The sequence below is a fragment of the Chelonia mydas genome, chromosome 10, assembly GCF_015237465.2.
Source record: "Chelonia mydas isolate rCheMyd1 chromosome 10, rCheMyd1.pri.v2, whole genome shotgun sequence".
Taxonomy (NCBI): domain Eukaryota; kingdom Metazoa; phylum Chordata; order Testudines; family Cheloniidae; genus Chelonia; species Chelonia mydas.
Genome location: NC_051250.2, coordinates 68,960,705 through 68,987,945, shown reverse-complemented (window position 1 = coordinate 68,987,945; position 27,241 = coordinate 68,960,705). Strand labels below are relative to the sequence as shown.

At 43.1% G+C, this 27,241-nt stretch overlaps 1 protein-coding gene across 3 annotated transcripts in view; it reads left to right on the top strand.

Moving 5' to 3' along the window:
- ABHD2 (abhydrolase domain containing 2, acylglycerol lipase) overlaps nt 1-27,241 on the top strand; it is an 87,272-nt gene that overhangs the window by 11,698 nt on the left and 48,333 nt on the right. For all 3 annotated transcript variants that reach the window (XM_037911537.2, XM_007060352.4, XM_043524541.1), the window contains exons 3-5: nt 2,452-2,652; nt 19,366-19,541; nt 21,921-22,088. In XM_037911537.2, coding sequence (XP_037767465.1) covers nt 2,459-2,652; nt 19,366-19,541; nt 21,921-22,088 — 538 coding nt within the window. In that variant the 5' untranslated portion in view covers nt 2,452-2,458. The remainder of the gene's footprint in view (nt 1-2,451; nt 2,653-19,365; nt 19,542-21,920; nt 22,089-27,241) is intronic.

The following is a 27,241-nucleotide window of genomic DNA, read 5'->3' as shown; positions in this document are numbered from 1 at the left end:
CTTGTCTCTTGGTTGCAGAACTACAGTAAGCCTAAGTGGAAAAATAACAAACTCAGTTGGCATTTGATACCCAAATAGGATATTTGATACTATGAGGGGCAGATTATCCCATATCTGCCCACTGCATGCTTTCTGGCATCTCCTCCAAAACCTGTGGTGTTGGCACTGTCAGGTTACTGGATTTGGTGGAACTCTGGTCTGATCCATTCTGGCCATCCTTGTGTTCCTGGGCAACAATAAGTTAGGCTGTGAGTTTGTCTCAGAGGTCTCGGAAGTCACGGATTCTGTGACTTTCCAGGACCTCTGTGACTTTTCCAGTGGCTGCTGCTGGGGCAGTCTTGGGCCACCGCGCCTCCCCTTCCCCCCCAACTCCCAGAGCAACAGGAGTTTGGGTGTGGGTGGGGGCTCAGAGCTAGGCAAAGGGGTGGGGGCGTAGGAGGGGGGTGAGGGCTCTGGGCAGTGCTTACCTCGGGCGGGGGGGCTCCCCAGAAGCGGCAACGTGTCCCTCAGCTCATAGGTGTAGGCATGGCCAGGCAGCTTCCCATGCTGCCTTTGCCCACAGGCCCCATCCCCGCAGCTCCCATTGGCCACGGTTTCTGGCCAGTGGGAGCTGCGGAGTCGGCGCTTGGGATGAAGGCAGCATACGGAGCCCTCTGGCCACGCCTCTTCCCTCCCCCACCACACCTCCCGAGCACCCAAGATTTAGTCAGGGATTTACAGTAAATGCCATGGACAGGTCATAGGCTTTGAATTTTTGTTTACTGCCCATGACCTGTCCATAACTTCTACTAAAAATACCCGTGACTAAAATGTAGCCTTAATGATAAGGAGGATTCAGATAACATGATTGTTTACTTTAACCTATCATGTTGTTCAGTGTGAGAAGGAGTTCACTTTGACGCTATTTCATGGTAGCATCATCATGTCAAACTTGTCTCTAAATCCACTGACCCACACTGCTCCTCCGGGGGGGGTTCAGTATTTCTAAAGAATAGGTATCCCATTACCAAACACACATTCCGGTGTCCCTATCTTCAAGCAATCTGAAGGATTTAGACTGTCCCTGAGTCCACTTGCTTCTAAGGCGCATCCTTCTGGCCGGGTCTGGGGATTAGCTCCACTCTGGTCCAACACTCCTTTCTGCAGTTTGCTACATGCCCTGCTGCTCGCTCTCTCTCACGCTCTCTGACTTGGGTGCTGCATGTTTGTGGCTTGGTCCTCCGGCCAGGTCACTGTGCGTTTTTTCCCTTCCGGGATATCAGTCTTTCCATAGTAAGGGTCCCAGGCAGTCTTCTCATTTGCTGCCCAGCTGGTACCACTTCCCCAGTGGCTGGTAGGCAAACCCAGGCCTTCCTTCTACTCCTGGTTCCAGCTCAGGGACCCTCTAATCAGCAGCCAAGGTCTGCACCATCCTAAACCTTGCTGCCTTTTCCTGAGCCTTTTCTACACCTTCTGGTTTCCCTCTGGGTTTGTCAGCCCAAACTCTATCCTCCCAAGGAGTTACTGCAGATCAGGGGTGCCGGAACAAGGGGGGTCAGAGGACCATGGTCCCATCACTTTTAAAAGTGGGAGGGCTATGCCCTCACACTTTACCGGCCATAAGGGGTGGTGGGGGAGGGGGTGGAATAGAGCGAGCAGAGAAGGGGCCTTGGGGGAAGGAGTGGCATGGGAGGGTCCTCCTACTTTTAGGGAGCTTCTGCCATTCCTGCTGCAGATTAAAACTCTGTAGGCTCAGACACACCTCCCTTCCCCCAGGGAGTGACTGCAGACTGCTTCCCTGCAGCCTCTTTCTGTTGCCAGCTTCCTGGTTTCTATCATAGCCCCTCCTGTTCCTTTACAGATGGGCTCTGTCCTCATTCAGGGGATTTTTTTTTTAGTCCATCAAATTCCCCTCCGCTGTGGCCTACCTGGTTAACTTCCCCCTTCTCAGACTCATTAGCCTCTTTCAGGCTGATGTGGAGTGATACAGTGGTATGACAGTTCTAGGGACTTCATGTGGAACTGTGGCTTATCCTACTATGAGGAGAAATTGGGCATGTCTTGGTTTCTCATCTCTTCCCAAAGCATGGCACCACCCCCACCTTCAGTTGTGCTGGGCACTCTTTGGAGACATTGCAGTCAGCTAGTGGTTTCGGGATCTTGGTAGTGTTTGATGCTTAAGAGACCCACGTTACAGAAATCCTAATGCAGCACTGAGTAGGAATAAATCTCCCTCCCTAACTGATCCCCCTGTCTGTACCAGAGCCACACGAGATGACTTTAGAGTCTTAAAATGCAAGGCAACTCCAGATGTGGCTTGTTTTGAGTGGACTCTGTCATGGGAGTATTTATTTGTGCAGCGAAGCATTCCTTATAGCACTATCAGTGGGATTCTGTATTTCATACTGCAGCTTGAGTTGCTGTGTAAATGTGTCAATACGTTGCAAAAAGGTTATTCTTCTTTGTCTCTAGATTTGAAATGAATGCAATGCTGGAAACCCCCGAGCTGCCAGCCGTGTTCGATGGGGTGAAGTTGGCTGCAGTCGCTGCTGTTCTCTATGTCATCGTTCGGTGCCTGAATCTAAAGAGCCCAACTGCCCCTCCTGATCTCATTTACCAGGACACTGCTTTGTCGCGCTTCCTGCTCAAATCCTGCCCGCTTCTGACCAAAGAGTGAGTGATAAATACAGCCTTACAACTAATTAACTGTTTTATGCCGTGAAGAGAAGTCAAGCTTAGCTATTCTCAACCCACTGCATACAGTTGTACAAGAACACCATAAACCTGGGTATAAAGAGATGGCAGGGTATTCTTTTGAGTTGCAGAACTAAGGCAGGGACCTATTTTTGTTGGCATAAAAAAAGCCCCTCCAAACAGTATTGCCCAGGATCCAGGCCTCATTGGGCATGTCTGGGAGCAAACCCCTCAGCACGGGTAGACACACTTATGCTAGTAGGGCTTGAGCTAGCACACTAAAAATAGCTGGGCCAATGTAGCAGCACTGGTGGAGGCTCCAGGTAGCCATCCAAGCTGAAGCCCACCCAGTTGCCTGGTTCAAGTTCAGATACGTAGCCTGAGCGGCCGCCAGTGCCACAATGTCCACACAGTTCTTTTTAGCGTGCTAGTGTGAGCTCCGCTAACCCAAGTCTTTCTACCTGGCTGTGAGGCTCGCTCCCATTGCGTTGTGTGCTGTACAAATGCATGGAAAAGCAGTTTCTGACCCAGTCAGTGTCTTGGCTTACATCATTGTGATGTTTTCCCCACTATGGAAGAATGGGGCCCAGCACAACATGCTTCCTCCTGTGGGAGGTGTAGGGGATATCTGTTGTAACTTCCTACACTCCAATGACTCACAGAGCATTTTGACACTTCTAGAACTTGCAGTATAAGAGCTCTTCAATCCACTTGTCAGAATGCCTGCCGTTGTCATTTCAAGATGGGTGAAACAATCAAAATGTTGAGCAAAACAGATCTCTTTCATAGCAGTCTAATAAATAAGAAAGCAACGACATGCTGGTTCTTGCCAGTTCTTCTTTGAGAGGGAGGTTTGTAAAACTAGCATCAGTTAGTTAACTGAAAGGAGTGACCCTTTAAGGTATCAGGCCAAAACTTTATCTACTCTGCTGTCTGCAAAGTTGACGTAACTTTTCAGAAGAGAGAAGTAAAATCAAATGCTTAATACTGGCCTATTACATTGAGGAAGAATCTACGTTAACTTGTGTGTGAGGCTTTGGAAGGAAACTGACTTCAGTTTAAAGCTTCGTAAGTGGTTATACACAAGGAAAAGAAAATATCTTGAGGTCCTTATTCTGAAACACTGTCTTGATTGACTGATTCAATCTGTGATAATTCAGGGATTACTGAATTAACCTGAACTTTTATTTGGGTATGAAAAGAGTCTAATTGCTTCTATGCTGGCAGGAACACTGTTTGTATTCCAACAGGATCTAAAAGCCTCAACCAAGATTGGGGTTTCATTGTGCTAGGTGCTGTGCAAACACAACGGAACACAGCCTGAGTCCTAAAAGCTTACAGTCTAAAGAGACAGAATAAAGGTTGGGAGGAAGAAAGTATTATATCCATTTTACAGATTGGGAACTGAGGCTCCAACTAAGTGACTTCCCAAATTCATACACTAAACCTGTGGCAGAACTGTAGATTCAATTCTCATCTCCAGAATCCCAATCCAGTGCTGCAGCCCAAGACCATCCATCTGTTCCCAGATTTGCAAGAAATATTCATCGGGGACAATGGATTATTAACATACTGTACTTGACCAAACACTCTCTGGGATTAGAGGTTCTACTCTGGTGATTCTGCTCACAAACACAGGATTATGCTGATCAGCAGTTCTGAAGGCACATGACTTGGGGCCTTCAGTGTTCCAGAGGAAGATGAAGTCCAGGTGGATGTACTCAGCGCACGCTGTTGCAAGGGTCATTGGTCTTCCCCATCTGTCTCTGATTTTTATCTTTGTTAAAGTCTAGATCCTCCCTTTTCTAAGGCACCTCTAGAATATAAACATCAAAAACACGGAAAATGCAACACTTAAAGGTTGTGATTCTGTTGTGCAATAACTGAGGGAAATACAATAATAAATTTTCCTCAGCGCCTTGACATGACCGTAACAGCTTGTGCATTATTGCACTGTTTACTATCCACATTCTGACAGAACTCACGGTGTCAAAGCTCTAATCTGAAAACTTTAGCGGTCAGTCTGGATTGATGAGTGGGGCTCTCTTCAGCATGTAACTATTGTCTAAAAGGAGGTACTCTCCCTTTGGGAGGGCTAGTGTGGATCTCTGACATCTTTAATTTTAATAATGAAATACATAGAGACAAGGATATATTTTAACTTCCATTTCCAGAGACTTACAGGAAACAAATATTTAAATTTCTGTAAATGTGCATGCAAATCATTCACAAGAGTAATTAACCAACACTACATGGAACTTACTTGTGCGCATACTCCATTGTAGTATCTTGTAAGGCTTGATTAAATACTAACTGTTTTAGAGTGTAAGGGAAGCTGATTATGCAGCTTTCTTTTTTTCTTCAAACATGAATGCAAAGTAAGTGCCACAATTTCTCCTCTTTTAGTGTCTGTACTCACCTTCTGTTAAATCCCCCACTGGTGCAGCTATTTCTCTATAGCAGTGAACTGAAGATCACCCTTTGGCTTCCAGACATCCGTAACTTCAAATTCAGTGTACATGTTGGAAAAGTAGTGTCCTGTTAACAGGTATTATTAAAGTGAGTGAGCGACTGGCAGTAGGGAGCTTTCAGGAAAGGGAATGCACCTCGGTAGAAATGCGAGAATAACTTGGTTGCTTTCTCTTAAAACTGTAGGAAATGCCTGAAATGATTTCTAAGGGTTTGGTTTAGTCCCAGCTTCACAGCCTTCAGCTGCACTTATATTTTAAAAATCTTTAGTTACACTCATCAACAGAAAGCGTCTGTACACTTCATATATGAAGCTACTGGATCTGATTTTAGAAACTTGGCTGTGGCTAATCCAACTCTGATAGAAACCTGAGTCCAGAGTGTATTCATCAGACATGCTACTCATGTTCATGCCTTACTAAATGTAATCCTGTAGTGTTCCTCTTAGATTCTATTTTTTTTTTTTCTTGACAGTCTTATTCCATGAACCACAAACTGGGATGTAAACCTAGCACCTTCCTTCAGTAGTCCAGCTGGTGTTTAGTGAATTAGTGAGGAGCTTCAGATAGTATAGCTGCCTGAGCCTGTTGCCAGTTAGATACCTGAGACTGGTAGATGCCAGTGGTGCTTGTAACAGGATCCCCAAATAACAGTTAGCTACAAGCTCTCCACTAATCTCTTGTGGACTCTCTTCGGACCCAGACAATGGAAAAGAATTAGATGTGGTGCATTGCTAAAATCGCCATCGGCCCTCTATCCACCATTCCACTGTTTTCGTTGTCTGGCTCTGTCTTGTTCATCAAATGGAAATACCTTGTAACCGATATTGTGGTAGCAGCAGGCTCTTAACACTCATAATTTAAGGAGTAGTGTATCTTGCTTTGAGACTCCTGTATCCTGATTAGTGACTGTCATTCCCTCCAGTGCTCTGGGATGACCAAAATTTGCACCTGTCTTTTGTCACCAGCTTCCAAACAAGTTCAGGTCAGTTAAGTTAGCAACCTGCTGTCCCTCTTTTTCCTTTATAACTATAACTTGTTCTGTTGGCTCACTCTCACCTAAACAAGCACATCTTGTGTTCATTGTGCCTTTTCTGGGCTATGTTTTTTGGTAGTGTGGGTTTTCTTGCTGTGCCAGTATATCCATTCTCTGGTTTCTTGGAGGTGAGATTGATAACCACAGGAGATTTATTTCCTTCCCAGACCTCCCCTCCTCCCTCCCAAGACCTCTCATCAAGGATTTAAAACTGCAAACATGTTTCATTTTGCCAGGTTTAGGCAAATGACTCTGTAAAAAGCCTTTTAATACACACTGAAAGCACACCCAGGAATACAGCCTAGGATTTTTTATTCTTTGCCTATGTAGTAATTTTATATCCTAGTCATGCTGCCTGGCACCAGAATACTATTTCGCACTGTCATACTTTGTCCTTTTGACTGCTTCCTCCTCCTGAAAGGAGCAAATATCACGTTGTCTTATGCTCTTCTCCTCCCTCCATTCTCCAACAGTGGTCAAAGAAAAGATAGCAAACACTTAGTGTTTTACCTAACACAAACAGTTGACAAATTAATTAAAAGAGAAGTTATAATTTGGCAGCCTCAGAGACATGTGAACTAATCTGATGGTAAAGCGGGACGCTAATAAATAATCTACTGTGGATTTGTGAGAGATTAGAACACAGGCCTTTTCTCTCCACTCCCCTCTCCCTATGGTCATCTAGCACTGACTTTCCAATCTTCCATATGCTTGGTACCATACTTTCATTCAGCAGCTTGTGTTCTCCAGAAGTCTACCGTGATACTCCACTTCATCAGTTTGGCTTGGAACACTTCTCCTTTGCCCCCAGTGCTAAAGCTTTTGGGGATATAGCTTATGAAATACACTGTGTTTATATAAAACTGTACTTAAAAAACAAAAAACTGAGGATGCAGCATAGCTGAGGAAACCCCTTTTGCAATGCAAGTGCTTCCTGTCTCTGTAGACAGCTTCCACAGATTAGATTTTTACTGTCTGCTGTGGCTTTTTTCACAGGAAGGCTAATATAAGTATGACGCTCCCCAAATAGCTTTCATTTTGGCTGTTGTATCCGATAGCTAAGACTCCAGATATGCAACAGTCCAGCTGAGCTGATGCAGGAAATCTGTTGCTAAATATTTAAGGGCTCTGAAGCCTTTGGGTTTAAGACAGGACTTTTTGAATCATTCCAGGGAGACTGAATAATCTTTAAGCTTCTCCTCTACCTAGGTAGTGAATAGGAAGCAAGCTTATAGACTTTAAGGTCAGAAGGAACCATCATGATCATCTAGTCTGACCTCCTGCACATTGGTGGTTACAGAACCTCACATACCCACTCCTGTAATAGACACCTAACTTCTGGCTGAGTTACTGAAGTCCTCAAATCATGATTTAAAGACTTCAAGTTACAGAGAATCCACCATTTACACGAGTTTAAATCTGCAAGTGACCTGTGTGCCATGCTATAGAGGAAGGCAAACTCTTCTCTGCCCCGGGTCTCTGTCAATTTGACCCAAGGGAAAATTCCTTCCTGGCCCCAAATATGGCAGTCAGTTAGACCCTGAGCATTTGGGCAAGACCCACCAGCCAGACACCTGGGAAAGAATTCTCAAAGTGGTAATGACTATAAAGTTTCCAAGATCAGTCTTCGTGGGAGAAAGCCCAAAAATCCTAAACTTGGACCACTTCTCCCTCCAGCCCCACCCTGAAAGAATGGGAAGTGTAGCCTCTTAGCTACAGCATGGGAGTTGGCAGACAGGACGGCTGGGTTCTAGTCTTGACCCTGTAGCAGACTTGCTGTAACCTGGAGCAGAGCACTTAACTCTGTTGCTTCCTTACTCGTCTGTAAATGCATATAGTAACACCTCCAAGTAATGTAAGGGTTAGTGTTTGTAAAGCACTATGCTCCTCAGTTGAAATGTACAGCACACGAAGTACAAAGTATCTCTATAGATATAAGCTTTTCTGTTGCTGAATGTCCACTTTTAAATGCATGAGAGTCTGAACGCTGACACTTCCAAATAAAAATAAAATAGTTTTGTGTGCTTTGTTTGAGCTGCTTTAGAAAAGTAGATTGCAGAACACCCGAAAAGTAGCATACTCTGAAAACTGTAATCTTCGGTCCACAGGTTTCAGAGCGGTAGCCGTGTTAGTTTGTATCAGCAGAAAGAAGCCACCAGAACTTAATCTGGAAACTGATTTGTTGGTATTGGTTCTATTAATACCAAATCATGTCCGTTTCTAACAAATATTTTCCTCTTGCTCTCCCAGAGGGACTGTTTACTGCCTCAGTCACTGAGATATGGGGTTGGGTTTCCATTATACAAACACAAAGCGTATGGTGCTGAAAATAGGCTCACAAATCCTAATGGTGTTTATATAACAGGATGTGCATGCACTCATCCAGTTCAGGCTAGTTATCAGTTTAACACCATGTATCTATCAGTGACAGGGCATATAAGTCAGTTATTATAGTAGGTAACCATCAATCCCAGACTTGCTTTCTTGTCAGCTTTGATTTGTAGTGTTCAGTTATTGAACTACATTAGTGTCTGTGGGTGGTGTAAAGTTTCATAAAGGATATTTATAGGGCATCTACTGGAAGAAGTTATAATGTGCTGCCTTGGATGTCTGTCATTGGTCAGGGTATTAGTAATCTGTAGCAGACTTGATCATAACAGGGAGGTCATTTCAGATGAGCCAGAACAATGGTCTGTGGTAAACCACCCTGAACTCATTAGTTCGACACTTAGTACCTTTTGGACTTGGATTCAAATTTGGCTGCTCCGGTCTTACGCCAGTAGTCATAAGTGAAAGTTTGAGTGTTGGCTCGGAGGTTTCAGAAACTGTGTGGGTGCCAGCATAGACTTCTTTAGTTCTAGTGTCTCTATCCTTCCTTACAAAAGGAGAAATAAAACTGTAAACAGCCTATTGAAATGCTACAGTATTCTTGATCAGTACACAAGATTGCCAACATTCCTTGATACAGCGGAGAGACATGCTACCCTACCCTGCAGAAGTTTGTTTAGGCTGGAGACTGAGAAGCTGCTTTCAGGGTATTTCTTTTCCTTTGGTTTATACTGGGGCTGCATTATGGAGAAGCTAAAAGGCGCCTTTGTCATCTCCTTGGACTCTGTAGTACTGTTTGGGAAATCTTAGTTCTTGTTCCCACTGGAACACCACATATCATGTTAACTGTGTTGGAGGGAGCTACAGTATTAAAACTGGGTCTCCTACCAGGTAGGACTTACCATGATGGGCCCACTAGTATGGACTCCTGAATGAATTCTAATGGGTCGTGTCTAACAAGCCTCTCTGCAAGTGTACCCATTTTGCCTGCTCTAGAGGGAAGGCAAGGAATCTAACAAAACTATGTAGGTCTGATCTCTAGCCCATGTTTCTCTGCATCACGCCATGCAGGACCTATTTCCTTCATGTGCTGCTCAGTTCTAATGGGCTTTAAAAGCATCTGCCTGGGCACGTGCCCTTCTGTTTTGGTTGCACGTTGAGGTTTTGTGGGAGCAGCTTTCTGTTGTAGCTCTTTGCTGTACAGAATACTGTCCTTCAACAACTATCTGATCCTCCATATTAAACAAAACTCTGGCTGTCTTTTTCCTGTACTCGATACTCATGCTGTACTATTAAAGGTGTTTCTGTCCAGCTGGGTTGAGTTTGCAAATATTTCCTGTGATGACTTACTATTTCTTACAGTGTTGTACAGAATAGAGCTGAAATCGGGTAGGCTATTTCTGTCTCTTGCAGAGGGTGGGGATGCTGGCACTTTAGGAACATAATTCTTGGCTAGCTGTCACTGTCAACGTATCCTCCTGCAGCAGTGGTGATAAACCACAGTGCATAGCATGGACACTTCTTTATCATTTGTCCTGTGTTACTAACAGTAAAAGCTGAAGGTCACACCAATTCTATAAATAAAGATGTGTACCCACAGGACTGTCCTTGGCAGTCCTACATAGACTTTCACCACAGTACTGTCGTGATTGGTTCCCAAGGTTTTTTTTTTTAAAAAAAAGCCATTAAGAGAAGCAGACAGCATAATTCTTCACAATAAGCCTTCAGCTGTTTTAATGAAGGCCTATCTAAAAAATGGAGAGCCAAGTGAACTTTTGACTGGATTCTTATAGCTCTGATATGTTACCATTTGTAAACATTTGTTCCACAGAGCAGACCGTATTTGGTGGCCGCGGTTGGCATGTTTGTGTTGCAGTAGCACTCAAGGCCTCAGTCAGAATGTGTTGTACTCTGCTCTGTACCAAGTCGGTAAAACAGCTCCTGCTCCACAGAGCTTGCCATTCAAATTAAGACCCTGTCTATTTGGTCTATAGTGTAAGTCCATAATTGGCTTAACTTGAAAACTTCAGTAGGTAAGAATTTGTGGTTATTGTAATAACGTACTACTAAAGAGTTAGAAGGGATTTCCAAAAGGAAGAAATTCCTACCCTATTTATCAATGTAAAGATATTTCTTATCTTCATAGCTGGTAGCTTAGAAGATTAAAAAAAAAAAAACCCAACCAACACCCCTGCATAAAGATGCTCCAGCTTTGCTAGGGTTCATTTAAAGATTTGACTCCTAGTTGATCACACCAAGAAAGAGGAAAAACAAGTTGCTTTCCCTCAATGCATTCCTGTCTTTAACTACATTCCACTCACTAGTTAGGTTAATCTGTAATGTATATAAATAATTTACCCCACAATTTCTCTGACTAGGACAAAAAAGTAGTTTGTCTCTTGCACCCTGTTGTAACCTTACTGCATATTGGTTGGAGGCTCTGGATTGATTTTCCAGTTATTCCAGCCTGTGACATGAGGCAATATAACTTACAGTAGTTCGTAACTCTTTTACATGCCTTTTTTTGTAAAGCACTTTGAGATCTGGGGATGAAGAATACGAAGTATCGCTGTCCCTGTTTTTATGGATAAATTTATAAGCTTTTGAAATTAAATCCAGGTTTTTTTGCCCTTGTTTCACTGTAAGAGGATTTTTCTCCTTTTCCACTGAAGCATCCAACTTCTGGATTTTGAGAGATGTTACCTAATGTTAGATCTTTGTTTCTATACCCAGATTATAGAATTCGTCTTCTTTCATATCAAGAGGAAGCTAAACCTTTAGGGTCTCTTCACTTTCTCCAAGATGGTACTAGCCTCCTTAGGCATTTCCTCTTTTCTTGGCCACCAGCTTTTGTGGCTTTGATTTTGTGAGGGGGACTTTGTGCACATAGTCCCCTGACAGTGGAGTAAAAATGCACCAGTAACTACAAATTCAGCACTAATGTCCCTCAGGATGTTTTGAAAACCAGTAAACGGTTGCTCAGCAGCCTGGACTCCCAGTATCTGAGAAGATCTTTCACTCCTGCTTGTGCCAGGGTGGTAGCTTGTTTTTGAGCACAGAACTTGCCCATCATTTACTAGCTTTATTGAATTTGTTGCAGACCCTGATGGCTGGCAACTGCTCTGACCTCTTTGGAGTGACCAAGCTGCAAGAGCAGTTTTAGTTACAGTGGGTTAGAGGTGAATAATGGGAAGAGGATTGTGATGGAACTAGCATAAGTTTGCAGCTACCCTTCATCAAGGAACCCAGGTGTTGTGAAATACCTCTAGAAGTGTCTTCTTTCCCCCCATAGGCGTTTTTATTTATATTTGGTTACAAGCTTGCCAATTTGCTATCTCAGAAGATTGACTTTTTTGTGTTTGTAAATCTCTCTCCTTGTTGGCTTCTGGTGTGTGAAACTGTTTTTTTAGCTGCTTTAATTAATTTATTTAGTCTAGTTACAGCTGAGACATTAAATCTGGTTTATGTCGATTAAATTCCATGCATTTTTTAAAATAAACTTCTACTGAGCTGCTCATTTTGATCAGAATCTCCTTGGTCCTGCTGGGGCTTGGATATTTACAGAATCTAAGACCTTCCCGCCACCCCCCCAGTCTCTTTTGACAAGGCTATCTGAATAAGTGGGGAAAATCCATTGAGTAAAGTGCTGAGGCTTTGGTAGGAGATGATTAAAATGAAGGCTGGGTACGATTGCGTTTTTACCTATTCTCGTAATGTTACCTTGATATAGTGGCTGTTGGACTGTAAAGGAGTCCAAAGCAAGTTATTTAAACTGCAGATAGCTCCTCATGTGTTCCTAGGCTAGCGGTCTGCATTTCCAGCAGAAGGAACCTAATCTTGGCATCAAAGTACTATTCTGGGTAGCCTGGTCATTCAAGGCTAGTGACTGCTTATAACTTCTAACAACAGAAGTGTAAACACATGACTAATGCTAAGATGTCCTTGCCCTAAGCAACGCAGCGTTATATTTCTAAATTCAGCTCTGCTCAGCCACTTAATGGGTCTTCTGAAAAGCTGAGCATTTTGCATGCTACATTAAGGTAACATGCCTAAAAAGGCTCTCTGCTTGCTCGCCTCTGAGAGCTTGAGTGAAATAGAATAAATCACTATGCAGAGAGCAAGTTCTGCTTCCTGGACTCCGTGGTGCATGAATAGGATTTTTCAGAACCTCAAATGTTGTTCTGAATGAAGTGGGCATGAATTTCAAATGGAGACGTAGGGCGCACGTAGGCAGCCTGTGAACATACATGCACAATCTCTGGGATCCCTGTGCTGCATCCTTTTACTTAATCCTTTCTGTTGAAGCATAAGATTGCTAAACGTGCACATTCAGTGTGTACCGGTGTAAACTACCTCAGGGTTTGTGGCTGTGCAGGTTGAAGTGTAAAACTCAACTGGAGCTGTGAAACCAAGTGCCATTCTGGAGTCAACCCTCTTACGATCCGTGTTTACATAATAATTTCTAATCTGAAGGCAGCAGTATCAATCCTCAGAGGAATAGTTCCAAATTGACAGCAATGATCTAGGGTGACAGGATCAGAGGCTGGAAGCAAAGCATAGGTGGGGAGAAGGAATGGACTGTGAACCTAAAATAAAATTTGAAATCTTAAGCTCCACAGACACTGATGGGCACCTAGAATGGTGTCCTGGCGCACCCCCTCCAGGCAGGATATTGTGCTGTGGCACTACAGGGTCACCGAAGCTGTTACATCCGAATGACTGGATATGTGATAGTAACTGTAAACTGGGCTGCATGTAAATAAGGGGAGAAGTGAAAATGAAGCTTGCTGCTGTCTTAGATTTCTAATTAAGAAGGCAGCACTGAACAGACTGTCAGCAACTGGACGCTGCAACTGTAGTTGCCAAGGGAACATTTTTTTTCTTCCAAACAACAACAAACTACTCCAGAGGCCTTAGCTGTTTGATTTCTCTCCACCCCACCCCCATACACACATAATCCCATTGTAGAGTGGCTTGCTGCTTAATGCTGACCTTATTCGTCCCAAGTTTTGATGGGGAGGCAGGTAGGAGTAAAGCAGAAGGATTTCCACTTGCAGACAAGAATGCAGGATGACTTGGAATCGCTCTATTTGGGAACTGTTCTTAGTGCCATAGAAAAAGCCAGGGGTCAGATGCTCATGAAGTAGGATGTGCATTAGTCTCTTCAGGAACTCAATATCTTTGTTTAGTTCCACAAGCACATGCCAGTTCTCACAGGTAATATATGAACCATATTAAAGTTAAATAAACCACTTACTTCTCAACTCTAAGGCTATGTCCTTGGTACCTAAACTCTTGAAAATAATCTTTAATGTAAGTAGTGTTAGGCCCAGCAAGCATATGGCTATATTTTTGCTCTTTCTATTAAAACTTATTTGGATAAAATGTTGTCCCAGAATATCTTGGGCCTCTACAATCAGCGGTTACAACCAAGTAAACATTGGGGTGGGGCTGTGAGAAAATGGGAGTATGTAGGTCTTTGAACACATGCCTCTGCTAGACTAATGAGCCTGGTTTCCAACAGTATTATTGGGTGTGGGAGTGTGGAAAGCCAAGATTTGTAAGGGAACAAAATGCTGATGAAGATGTGGGAAGTAGTTCCATTGAGAACCCAGTTCCTTTTCCTGGCAGCAGCAACTTTCTGCCCCTGCTTGGAATAGAAGTGTAACAACTTCTCTCCCAAACGTCCCTGTCCCTTTTGATAATAGTATGGGGCCTTATCCTGTGAAATCCCAGTGGCTTGGGCTATAGCTGCTAATTGGTGCCAGTCCAAGGTTTTGGACTCTTTCATCCAGGCCCCTGTTCTTCAGTGCTTAAATATCTAACTCAAAATAAGTACTACAACCTCAGAAAATGAGTAAAAATACCAAATAAAGTACCTCCTAATGTGGAATATAGATAACAGAATTTGAGATCTTTTTACAAAAGCAGAATATCATGATTTTGAGAAAATAGTCAGCTTTTTCAGTGCCGGAAGAACTCGTCCTCATGTCTCATCAGCGATGGGTTGTGCCTTGCATAATATAACTTTTAGGGTTTTCATCCATCTCTCTGCCTATACCCTGCCCATGGAATTGCATACAGCTTGTGTACTACCATCTCAGTAATGCAGTTTCACATTCTTGTTTTAGCAAGTAATCTGGCATTATAAAATGGGACTGTACAATAAAACTCAAACACATTTTTGTTTACTTCCATCTTTCTCGGCCAGCATGTTCCCATTACCCAGATTCTGTCCCCACCTATGGTCCTAGACTTAAGTCTCGATCTGCTCTTACGTGCATAGTTGCTGAAGAATCTTGGGGTAGCTGGCATACTGTACACTGCTGCTGGCAGTCACCTAGAGCCAGTGCACCTCTCCTAGTATAGAGATGTCTGACTGATAAAAAATATATGCAATTAGTAGTCTTATAGCTTCTCTTAAAAGCTTCCTAATTGGATGATAGAATCTCAAAAATACCCTAAGGGATCATTTGTGTGGTACAAGGTAACAGTTCTTTTGTAAACAAAGCAGTTGAGGCTTCTGTCCTTTGTTTTGCTTTTGGTAGAACTACCGTTTTTTTCAGTTGGAATCTATTTTTATGCCTTCTTGGAATTAACACTTGCAGGAACAATGTGTCTCAGTATAATGCCTTCCTTTTTTGTTTTGGGGTTCTTCAAATGTATCTTCCAACACTGTGCTGAGGGGATGAAGTGAGGGCAGTAAGCATAGGAGAACCGCAAAACATGTCAAACTGGATCTGAGCTCTTGAGAGAGAGACTGTGACATCCCATTGTCTCTGAGCAGCTGTGCAAGGTCCTTGTTTATATCTAGGACTGCCCTGGAGGAGAGTTCGATGTTTCCTGCTTTAGATTACAGTTTGCGTGTTTGACTCTGACATCAGTCACAAACAGAGTTCCAGATTGGCCCCTATCTCTTGGCACAAAGTCAGCAGCATAAATTACCACACCCTGATGTTAAAGCAGCATGAAGAAAAGTTGCCATGTATTGATTATGTCCTCCTGCATGATTAAAAAGGGGTTAACTTCTGCACTTTTGAATGTATATTTGGAAACAGACTCCAGGTCCCCCTCAGTCTGTCCTCTACCTTCAAAGTCTCTGCTATTGCCTGTGTAGCTCTCGAAAGCATTTGGGGGTAGATGTATATGTGCAGTACTAAAATAGCTGTATTTAATTTCCAGTGCTGCTTTTACACATAGTTTGGAAAAATGTTTAGATCAATAAGGAGTAGGAGGAATATTGTGTGCCTTCAGATCATCTCAGGAGGCTGGTCTCAAAGAGTTAATGGTTGAGAGAGTTGGAGCAGTCTCTCTCTTCCTTGGGTACTTCTAAGGTGCTGCTCAAGCAGAGCTTTCTTGCCACATTTGTAAAGGAGGTGGCATTTCCCAAGGAAGATGAGGCTTTTTATTGTGTTGGTTTGGGGACTCTCTACAACATCGTAAAGTGGAAGAGATATTCCCACAATTTATAGGGCTTCAGAATTACTGTGGCCTGTAGAAACTTTCAGAGTAGCTGTAATCTCATTTTTTAATGAATAAAATCAGCTCTGATGGTCTGCTCTCCAGTGGAGAGGGATATGAACTCCATCTGATCAGCCCTTTCTTCAAATACTCTTTTCCCCTCTTCATACTCCTGTCCCGTGGACAATGTGAATGGGTGCGATTGCAGTGATTACATACTGCAGCTACTGGGAGCTAAGCTGTATTATCAGTCGCACAGATGTGAGCTGCTCCCCCTCCCAACAAATTGGAGGGATATATTTTGTGAGAAACTAAAATGTTCTGTATGTTTCTGGCACTGTACCATGGAGGGACTATAGCCCATATGAGCTAAGGTTCTGCTGAGATCTGCATTTAAAGTAGGGATTAAATCTGTATGTCTGAGTAATATATTTTCTTCCCAAAATTAGAGCAGTAGCTTTTAGAGTAAATCTACTAGTCTTGCATTTGAATATGACCCTAGTCTCAACGAAAAATAATTTGAGATCAGGCTTTTCAGAGCCCTCTAGCCAGTTCCTCAAGCTTGAGACCTTTAAACTGACTCACTTGTAGACTATTCTGCAATCCAGTACTATTAATAGGAAGATGTGTGAACACTAATCATATGTTTCTATTTAAAAATAATTGTTATATTTCTAATCAATACTTGTAGGGGTAGAGTTAGTTGTGCATGTCCTGATGCTTGCTGCTCATATACACATGAGCAATTAGTTCCATTCACGTAGGATTAGCGTGAGTGGAGGAGAGTCCAAGTGCTCCAGTCTGTGTAAGCAAAGGTATCAGTTTGACTGGTTTTTTGTGGTGGGAGGAGGGTGTTGGGGGCAGAGAGAATCAGGGCTATTCCTTACTAGTTTTCACTGCTCCCCACATGATGGAGGAGAAGCTTCTTTTCCAGCTTTTCCCCTTCTCTCCCGTGGCCAGCCACTCACTCACTCTCCCTCCCTCTATCTCTCTCCTCCTCTTCCCCCCCCCCCCCCCCCCCCCTTTCTGGCTGATTCTCCTATTCTGTATGACTTCTCCAGAGCAGCTCCTCTTGCCTTTGTGGGAAAGCCCTGCAGGTGGCAGCAGCATTGGCTTAGAAGCTGCGCTCCCACATGCATGCTTTCAAGCTGTTCACAAGGGTCTTCAGAATGCCAGCCTGATCTGGTTATCTGCCAAAAATCATACTTCAGAACAGAACCTGATATGATTTTTGGTAGTTAATCATATGTCAGAACAGAATAAAAATACAGCCAGACTGCTCAAGGAAACCACTTGTACTTTCAGTGCTGTCTCTTTGTTAGTAAGGTAGTAACTAAATAGGAGATAAAGCTGACTTCCTTTAATAGTCTGCGTGAAACTGAATGTGAAGATCAGTGTTGGAATTGTCTAGTCTTAGCTTGTGAGTTCAACCCCCTTCTATGTTTGGAATTGTAAGAATTATATTTTTGATAGTATGTCTGTTGCATTGCACTTGGTAATCTTAACTGAATGTAACTAATTCTTTTGTTTGTTTTTAATATTGAAGCATTAGTAATAATACTCTAGTTACGGTTGTATGAAGTTTTTTTTTACGTGTATGTAAAATCCCTGTGTCTGCAATAATGTAAGTCTTGGCACCAAAGAATCATGTTAGGGGAGTCTAATCTATATGTTCAGTGAGTCCACAAAATGTTCTTGTAGTAATAACTTTATTGCAGTAGTGCCCCTAGTGAGCTATGGGCTGTACAGACATAGGAAGACTAGATCTGGCAATCTAAAGATGCTACAAGCGAGGCAGTCAGGGTTATAGGAACATCTCTGTCTTCCTTATGTATCCAGTTTATATTTTATCAATTACAAAAAACTTAGTTTTTTGGGGGGGCACTCAGTGTTGAAGTGCAGAAGGGACTGTGGTGTGAAAGGGGAGGGGAAAGGATGGGGCACAGCTGTGAAGGAGCGCATTGGTATAAAAGGCTTTAATTCTCATTTTAATGAGTTATTACCTACTGCATACGTAGCAAAGTTGAATGGAGGAATCCAAGCTCTTCTGTTGCTTTTGGCAAAGCCTCCACCCTCTGCTCAAGAAAACAGGAACTTTGCTTCATATGGTCTGGAGCAATAAAAGAGGAAGCAAATGTCAAAAGTTCCTGAAAACATCACAGAGCTGGATTCCCAGGAGACTGTCAGCTGTTCTTTAAACTTGCTTTAGGAATGTGGCTCCTAACTGGGATGTGTGCTGACCTATGTCCCCTGGGACTATTTTTTCCCCTTCTAGTTAATGAATCATATTCATGCATTTCATGTTAAGGGATGATTTGTGTTTGTATCCCTTTGAGACATGCGCTGAGCATCTGTCCCCCTTGCATAGTAGTGAGGTGTCTGACCTTTCATGCCTGTGCAGCTTTATGCCTCTCATTAACTCTGAATTCTTGCCAGCTGTGTTAATGTGTGAGCAAAAGGGATAAAACCATCCCCTTCCTGCCCCTCCCCCAAACCTCCACATTTTCCTCTTGGGTTCTCGAGGAACAGTAAATCAGAGATAAAAGGCCATCTGCCCTGGCATCCAGCCCTAGCACGCTCCTGATAAGCTTAGTACAGATGTGCTTCCCTCTTTTGGCAGGAAATGTCTTATTAGCTCCCTGCAATTAAGTTGGGTTGTGCTGGGTTTTTGGGCGTTTCTTTTTTGGGGTGTGTGTGTTCCCGCCCACCCCTTTCAGTCCTATCTAGTGACAGGAGAGGCAGAGTGGCCCAGTAACATTCCTGCCACTAATCTAGCACTGTGCTCTTCAGAGTTCTGTACAAGCACTGAGCCACCACTTCCTGCCAGAAAGGCATGTGGTATACTAATGGACCTGGCATGGGACTGAGAGCCATACCCCAGAGTCCTAAAACTGGCTTGGCACTGACTTGCTATGTGGCCTTGTGCTCATGCTCAGTGAGTGTCTGTATGAGTCCAAATTTCTAACTGGCTTCATGCCTGTTGACTAATTTAAAGTCTGTTTAAGCAACTTGTACCACTTAAAACCTGATCTACACTGAAAGGTGGCCTTCCCCATTTTTATGGCACCAGTAGACCACAAGGGTCTGATTGGTTTCTGAAAGAGCATTTGTACACTACTTCTCTCACTAAAACCTTCATGTGCTGGAGCTTCTGGATCCTGACCTTTCTGCTGTCCGTGCAAACTAGACTTCAGTATAGAGAACGTTTCCTTTTCTTTTGTCTCTGAGCTGACAAAGCTGCTCATTACAGCACTGCCAATCATTGTAGCAAATATATTCAAACCTTGCTTTACTAACCGCGGAAGTAATGGAGGTAATGTCTCTGGTGTGTCAGAGGATTGTAAATTGACTCTTAAAAGCTCAAGACTACAAAACTGAATTTACCTTCTCTCCTCACAGGTACATTCCACCTATGATCTGGGGGAAGAGTGGACATATCCAGACTGCTCTCTATGGGAAGATGGGGAGAGTGAGATCACCACATCCTTATGGACTTCGCAAGTACCTCACAATGTCAGATGGAGCAACAGCAACCTTTGACCTCTTTGAGCCCCTGGCTGAACACTGCATTAGAGGTTAGTCAAACAACCCCTTTGGAATGCAGGGTTTTAGTCTGTCTGATTAGTGACTTGTCTAAATATTTGTTGAAGTACACTCGGAAAAATTACATTGCTGTCCTGGAAATATTGGGGGCTAACTTTGACTCAGTGGGTGGGGGAGATGAGGACTCATAGCCCCCCAAATTGGCTATTGCTTACAAAATCCGCACTGCTCTGTACCTATATATTGAACTTCAGAGCAGGGGCCGTAAAATGTCAGTTACAGATATTTGTGAAAACAATGCTTCATGGCCTGTGGTTTAAATTTGGGAGGTGGCCATGCATAGATTACTGTCAGACTTGCACTTAGAGCAGTAAAGGATGTGTTCTATATTCCCAAGATTTAATGACTCTAAAATTGACAGCTTGCATTGTAGAGCCTTACATCCTAATGTGGATAGGAGGGAATTAAATTTGGGTGCGCGCGCGCGCTCTCTCTCTCTCTCTCTCTCTTTTTCTCTTTCTTTTTTAATATATATGTATCTATAACAAGAAGTTTCAGAAAATAAAATGGGATAAGTTAGCAATAACTCCATACTATGACATATGCTTGGAGTTGCCCAAAGGGTCAAGGGGGTTGGCTTTCCTGGCTGTGGGTCAACCTTTTCTAAAGATCCCAAACAGTTAAAGTGCACAGATCAAGCCAAAACATTTTAGCTGCTGCTATGGGAACTGTTGAGTCACAATGAAGTGGAAACACTTATTTAGAGGCCAGGCCTGAAGAACCATCATTAGTGACTGCACAAGCCAGATAACGTTGTTCAGGTAAAAAGTCAGTACAGATCCCAGCTATCTCTAGAGTGAGCAAAGGGGAATCTCTGTATTTACAGCACTCTAAAAGGAGAGGATCTGATCATACAGCAGTTTAATTTAAAACTGTTTTCCAAAGTCATCCTGGACCCAAGATTGAATCTCCAAAAGAGGAGAACTTAAACAAGTATAGGGTACAAAAGAAGGTGATTCCAGAGATCAGTGGGTAACTATATTTGTAGGTTAGGCAACCACTGCCCTAGTGAATCAGAAATCATGAGCATCTTCATTTGACTAAACATTATGCTGTCAGGAGGAACTCGACCTTTCAGCTCACTGGTACCAGCATGATTCTGTTGAACTTGGATTTCATTGAAACAATGTGAACTCTACTTCTTAGTAGCTGGCTTCACTTGCAGCCTGTGGCTCTATTTGGGCCCACAGAAAAGGATGTTTATTCTGTCTAATCAATTCAAAGGGATTCTCTTCGGAAACAAACAGGATCCTCACTTTGTGGTGGAATGCTGCACAGTGACCATCACTGTCATTCTGGTCCAGGTCATTTGTAGAACTGGAGAGAAATTAATGGGAGACAAAACTTTGCAGTAACTAGAGGCTGTCAGAGAGCATAATGTAGAACTAAAGCACTCTTGTTAACTAGCGCTGCATGACAGTGTCTTGGGACCTCAATTACTGTTTGCTCACACACAAAGCACAAAAATGCAGTAGCTGACTTTCTGGAGATGTAACAATGTGCTTGTCCATGTCAGAGCATATCAAGCCCTTAACCTAATTATCTTTCAGCGGACCAGCTATGGAACAAAGAAGCCGAATGGTGACAATAGTTGGTCATGAGTTCTATGTCAGACTAGCCAAGTTCACTTTGGGGATTTTTTTGACGGTAGGGTTTTTAGCTAGTTAGTAAGTGTAGGTTCCCTCAAAGTAAGCAGAGACCTTTAGTCCAGCAGTTTGACATTGCTTTTGTCACTTAATCTTGGGGTTGATGAGAAGGTTTTGTTCAGTTGTTATCGTAGAATAAATACTTCTGCTGTAGAAGCCAGCCTAGTCTAGACTTCTCTAATCAAAGGATGTCTCACCATGTTGACATATGCAGGAAATAGTACTTCCTGTAACCTGAGCCCCGCTGTCCAGGGCAGAAGCCCTTGGGCTTTGGCTTCAGCCCTGGGTGATGGGGCTCGAGCTTTGGTTTCAGCCCAGGGCCCCAACAAGTCTAAGGCAGCACTGGCGACCCTATTAAAGTGGGGTCGCGACCCACTTTGGGGTTAGAGAACTGCTTCTCTAGGAGTTGTCTGTAGAACTGCTGATGCAAACTTTCATGAAGTCTCTTAAGAAATTCTGTGCAGCTCCCTTTTCAACAACAGTTGCATGTTTGTATTTTGTTTGCACTTACAGTTTTGCTACCCCACCTCATACTAGGTGAACTTCAGTTTTATTTGCTTGGTAGCAAAGTCATGTTCTAGCTGTCCTTATGTCAAAGCGTTCCCATTGACTTGAAATAGAATGCTCCTCAAAACTGCTTGAGTAAATGTCACTTCAACCTGTACTTGAGCTTTGTCGTCTTTCTCCCATTTATTAAATGTGCAGAGGATGTCACAATGGTCATCTGCCCTGGAATCGCTAATCACAGTGAGAAGCAGTACATCCGTACCTTTGTTGATTACGCCCAGAAAAATGGTTATAGATGTGCTGTCTTGAATCATCTGGGAGCTCTGCCAAATATTGAGCTCACTTCTCCACGCATGTTCACATATGGTAAGTACTCCTCAGCTTTTCTAACTCATTTTCTAGAAGTTAATTGTTTTCTGAGGGTCCCCAAAGTTAGGCAAACTAGTTCTGGCTTCTCTTAGTTGAGGGGGAGAGAGAGTACACACTGAGGAGCAGTTGTGGCTGCCATAATTGCTTAAACTGGTCTGGAAAGATATTAAAAGACAGGTGGCTGAAGGGAGAAGAAGAGTGCAGGATCTCATGTTCAAGGTACAGCAGGTTATCCTAGGAAGGCATTCTCCTTGAGAGGTCTTGGAAAATGTCATGTAACATGGTGAGCTGCCTAGGAAGGTCAGATGCCTTTGTGTAGCCTGGTATATCCCCATCCTGGGAAGAAAGATGGAAGAAATAGGGTACTGGCCCCTGCATGAAAAGTGAATGCCAAGGAAAGCTCAGGTAATTTTGTGTCTTGCTGAATAAGTGACAGTACCATGCTGGCTTGAATTTCATGGGCCTGCATTTTGGGTGTGGGGAAACGTTTCAGCTTTCTCACACTAAGGTAACACGGGGCTTATCAGCATCTCTCCAGTGCTGAAGTGCCAGCTATCCTGGGCTACAATCGCTGATTGTAGTTCAAACCCATGCTTAGACAGGTACAGCTATTTTAATTCTTAGTTGCTCATCTGTAACATGATCTCTCAAGAATGGAAGCATCTCCTAAGATTGGTTACCCAGGAATGCCGTGCAGGCAATTCAGTAACATTCATTGCCTCGGCCTAGCTCGTATGGCATGGGCTCCTTGTCTTGCCTCAGTTTTCTTTTGTACCCTTTTTATTGCGAACATTTGGCATGGTGGGAGTGAATGGAGATGCTCCATACATAGTGCTAGAGTGGAGGGTTATCAGTTTGTCTAAAACCCCTGTATCGAATTTCATTTTAGGTTGGTATTTAGCATGCAGACTTCTAGTCCGTGAGTGGTTTTTGTTTTATTTAAATTAGAAATAAACTGCAATATTCTTGAGCTTCCTGGCTGCTGCTTACCTGCTGAGCTAGTAATACCGCATTACCAGTATTAAACTTTAGAGATCTTCAAGGCCATAAAGTATGGAAAATGCTATAGAAAAACTAGACTAACTTTGGGGAGTAACAGGTACTTGGGAGCTGCTGTTAAGAGAATTCAGTTCCCTCACCTTTCACCTGGGGAACCAGTCAAACCAGTGCTGTATGGATTGAGGTTGAGGTTTTCCTAGAGTATTGCAGTGTCTAAACACCCCACCAGGAGTCTGCATGTGGGCCAAGGTTTTCAAAACTGACTAGTGGCTTTGAGTGTCTTGAATTTTGGCAGCCCAACTTGAGTCCTTCCAAGGGCCTAAGTCTTTCTTTCAATAAGTGCTGAGCACCTGCTCTCTGCAAATAAAGCCCCTTTAAGGGAGCAAGTCCTGTCGTCTTCCTCCTCCCAGCCACTAATCACTCTTGAAAATCTTGGCTGTGATCAGGCCAATTCTAATTTCAGGCCTAAGAATACCTCCTGAGCCTGGATTGGTCAGAATGGTGGCTAATAGCAGGAACATGTAGTGAAATGAAAATAGTAAACACGTAACATTTAAATAGCTGGTATATTGTGTATATACATGGGCTCATTACAACTCTGCCTAGCGGGGCTTACAAATCAAGGCCATATTCTTTAAACATGCAGTTCTATCTTCAGCTAGTGTCAAATCTGAGAAGCCTTAAAGGGAGTCTAGTCCAGGAGTTATCCAAAGCTTACTGAAGATAATGGCACTCTTTGCCTTGACTCCACTGGGTTTGAGCTCGGACCCAAGGGGATATTCTCTAGTGCAGCACTAGAAACGTGGCTCTTTACTTCTTCTTATAGTCGTGCAAAGGGCAAGGAATGCCCAGTATTTCCTCATGATGATTCAGAAAAATAACTTCATTTAAAGAGTGCCCTGCAAAACAGTGAGTCAGGCAAATCTAATAAACTCAGGAATGCAGACTTTCCTCTGATACAAGCCAAATAGGCCAGCATCCTTGTAGGAATTCAGTGACAGCTAAAATATCCTTTGGGAAAAGGATAACCTTAAATCAGGGATCTTTTGAATTATTCATCCCCTAGACCAGGCCTGACCTGTTGCTACTTCAGTTTCGAGTTTCTGAAGCTGTTGCTCGCAGCCCGCAAGTCAAATTGTCAGAAATTATTTTGACTGCCAGCTTCTTCTAGAGGAAACCAGTGCAGCCCTGCATTTGTCATCCTGAGGAGAAACTGCTCATTAAGAATATTAACACTGCAAAGTCTTCAAAATCTGCTAAAACCAGACACAGCCCCAAAGCTTGCCAAGTTGAAAATAGCAGGTTCTTTAAAAATCCTAGCAAATTCTGAGCACTACAGTACACTTAGCTAGTCAAAACACTAACCTGATAATGTGTCAGAAATGACCATGCTGATTGGAGTGGAGCAGTATTAGGGCTTATCTACAAGGTGGGGTGAAGCACTCTATGAAAATGTGATTTACAAAGCACACTAATGTGTTTGTGGATTAATTTGTTCATGTAGACCCTGCTGGTGTGGACTGAAAGTTTCAAATAGCACTATGTAAAAGTGCACCAGCAGGGTCTATGTGGTGTAATGAATGGTGCACCATGTTAGTGTGCTTTAGAAATCACATCCCTGGAGAGTGCATTATTAGACGAGACCTTAGAGTTGGCATAAATGGATTTTAAATAAAAATTATTTGGACTTGCGTTGCAGGGCAGGCCTTGGGTTAGAACCATAGTGCTGTGGCCCCCAGAGCAGTGAGGAGTTCTTCAGTTAAGCACAGCAGCTACTGAATTTACATTGGTCAGATGTGTGGCATTTATTTTGAGGCTTGAGTCGGTGTTGGATTTCAGTTCCTCTTGTTGTTTGGGTTTCAGTTTTTAACTGCCTGGCCCACGGATGCAATGTGCTGATATATTCTGGTTTTGGCAGTGGCCTTCTTTCTCTGGAGAACTAGGAAGATGTTCCACTAGTTTTAAGAGGTACAAGGAGGAGCTGCTGAGAATTGTTAAGTATTACTGGCTGTTTGATTAAAAAACAACCCTAACAAATGGTGTTTCAGAAGGGCACATGGAGGTGCTGCTCGAAACCCCCCTGAAGGCAGGTGAAACTCTCTTAAATCCTGAGCAGCCCACAACAATCTGTTTCTAATGCACTTTAAGTGAGGCAGACCTGTTGGTTCTTACCAGCTTCTGTCTCATTCGTAATAAGGATCCTGGGCCTTTGCATGCCCACCCGTTAGCTAGCAGAATGCCTGTTGCCTCACTTAGGCAGTGATTCGGGAGAGGAGCCAGCTCACCCCTGCACTTTACTGTAGGCCCTGGACTGCTATTTCTTCCTGTTAGAGCTTCTCTATCCTCTAGCTCAGTTGTGCTACCACGAGAGCAGGGATTGGGAGCTCGTGATAAATACTAGCCTGAGTGCTGAGCCTGTTAGCCAGAGAGATCCATGCAGCTATGTCCCTTCCCTGAAACTGCAAAGAATTAAAAGGTCTAACAGGCTGTGGCTCTGCCTCAGAGTGAATCTATTCAAAATGGGGCATGTAGGACTAGTATAAAGAGTATCTGTCACAGGGGGAAAATAGAGGAAAGTGTGAAGGAGGACGAGACAGAAAATGGGGAGAGGAGTTCTTCTGCTGTTTGGTCTCCATCAACTCGGTCTCGGTCACTGGCTACATCCCAGTAGGGCGTGATGGGAATATCCATAGAGCAACACAAGTTTACCTAAACACCCCATTCTAGGTTCTATCCAAGGATTCCAGTCTTAAAGCAAAGTGCCCAAATGCTGGCTTCCCACTACCATTCTAGCTACAGATCTAGGCATCTGTTTGCTCTACCAAAGGCAGGCAGCACAACACATTGTATGTCTCCCAGCTCACTTCTATCTGAATATACCCAGAAGTGACCTGAAGAAGAGCTCCATGTAAGCTCGAAAGCTTGTCTCTCTCTCTCACCAACAGCAGTTGATCCAGTGAAAGATATTACCTCACCTACCTTGTCTCTTTAATACCCTGGGACCAACACAGCTACAGCACTGCAGGTACCCAAAAGTGACTGTTGTAACGGCATCGGGAAGGCAGGCTGTAACAGATTCTGCATTCCATAGGTACTTGTCGTGAGATCACCCCATGTACAGGGCACCCATAACAATACTTAGCACTCTCCAGCCACACCTTTCAAAATGCTTGCGAAAGGAAAGGCTGTATTTCACAAATAGGGCAGCTGAGGTAGAGATGAAGTGACTTGCTTAATGTTGATAAATAGTATAGTAAATTGTTTGAGGACACTTTGGTTTGTTATGAAATATACGCAAGAAACCAAATAACAAATGTCAGGCAAGTTCATTGCTATAAGCCAATAATAATATAGTACAGGAAAATGGTCTCTGGAAATCTGTCTCAGGCCACATTCACCTTATGCAGAAGGTGTGCTCCCAAAGTTATGCATTTCAGCTGGTAGTATTTATAGGATGATTTTACAAGTTACATATTTCCTTACAAGTCATTAAAATTCAGCCCATCAGTTTGTCCCCGTTCCTTAACTTGTTGTTTTGTTCCTTTCTGTATCTTTGTTTTGGATACTAGAATGTCAGGTGCTGGTCCATGAAGATATCTTCTAGGTTTGTACCAGGGTAGAACAATCATACACAGTAGAACCTCAGAGTTATGAACTGACCAGTCAACCACACACCTCATTTGGAACTCGAAGTACACAATCTGGCAACAGCTGAGACACACACACACACAAAAAAAAAGCAAATACAGTACAGTTCTGTGTTTAAGTATAAACTACTAAAAAAAAAATAAAAGGAAAGCAGCATTTTTACTCTTCATAGTAAAGTTTCACAGCTGTATAAAGTCACTGTTCAGTTGTAAACTTTTGAAAGAACAACCATAAGGTTTTGTTCAGAGTTACAAACTTTTCAGTTACGAACAGCCTCCATTCTGTCTTCTTCCTTTGGGATATTCCAATACTGACCTATGAGAATAACTCCCTACCTGTTACTATGGTAAAATACTCCTTTGTCCTAATCCTGACAGCTTTCCTATCTACTTTAGCCAAAGTAAGCTTTGGCTAATGCAAGGTGTTATGGGATATGTAGCATAAGTGAACAGGATTATAGTAAAGGTATAGGCCAGTTTAGGCTATATAACTGCTGTATTACT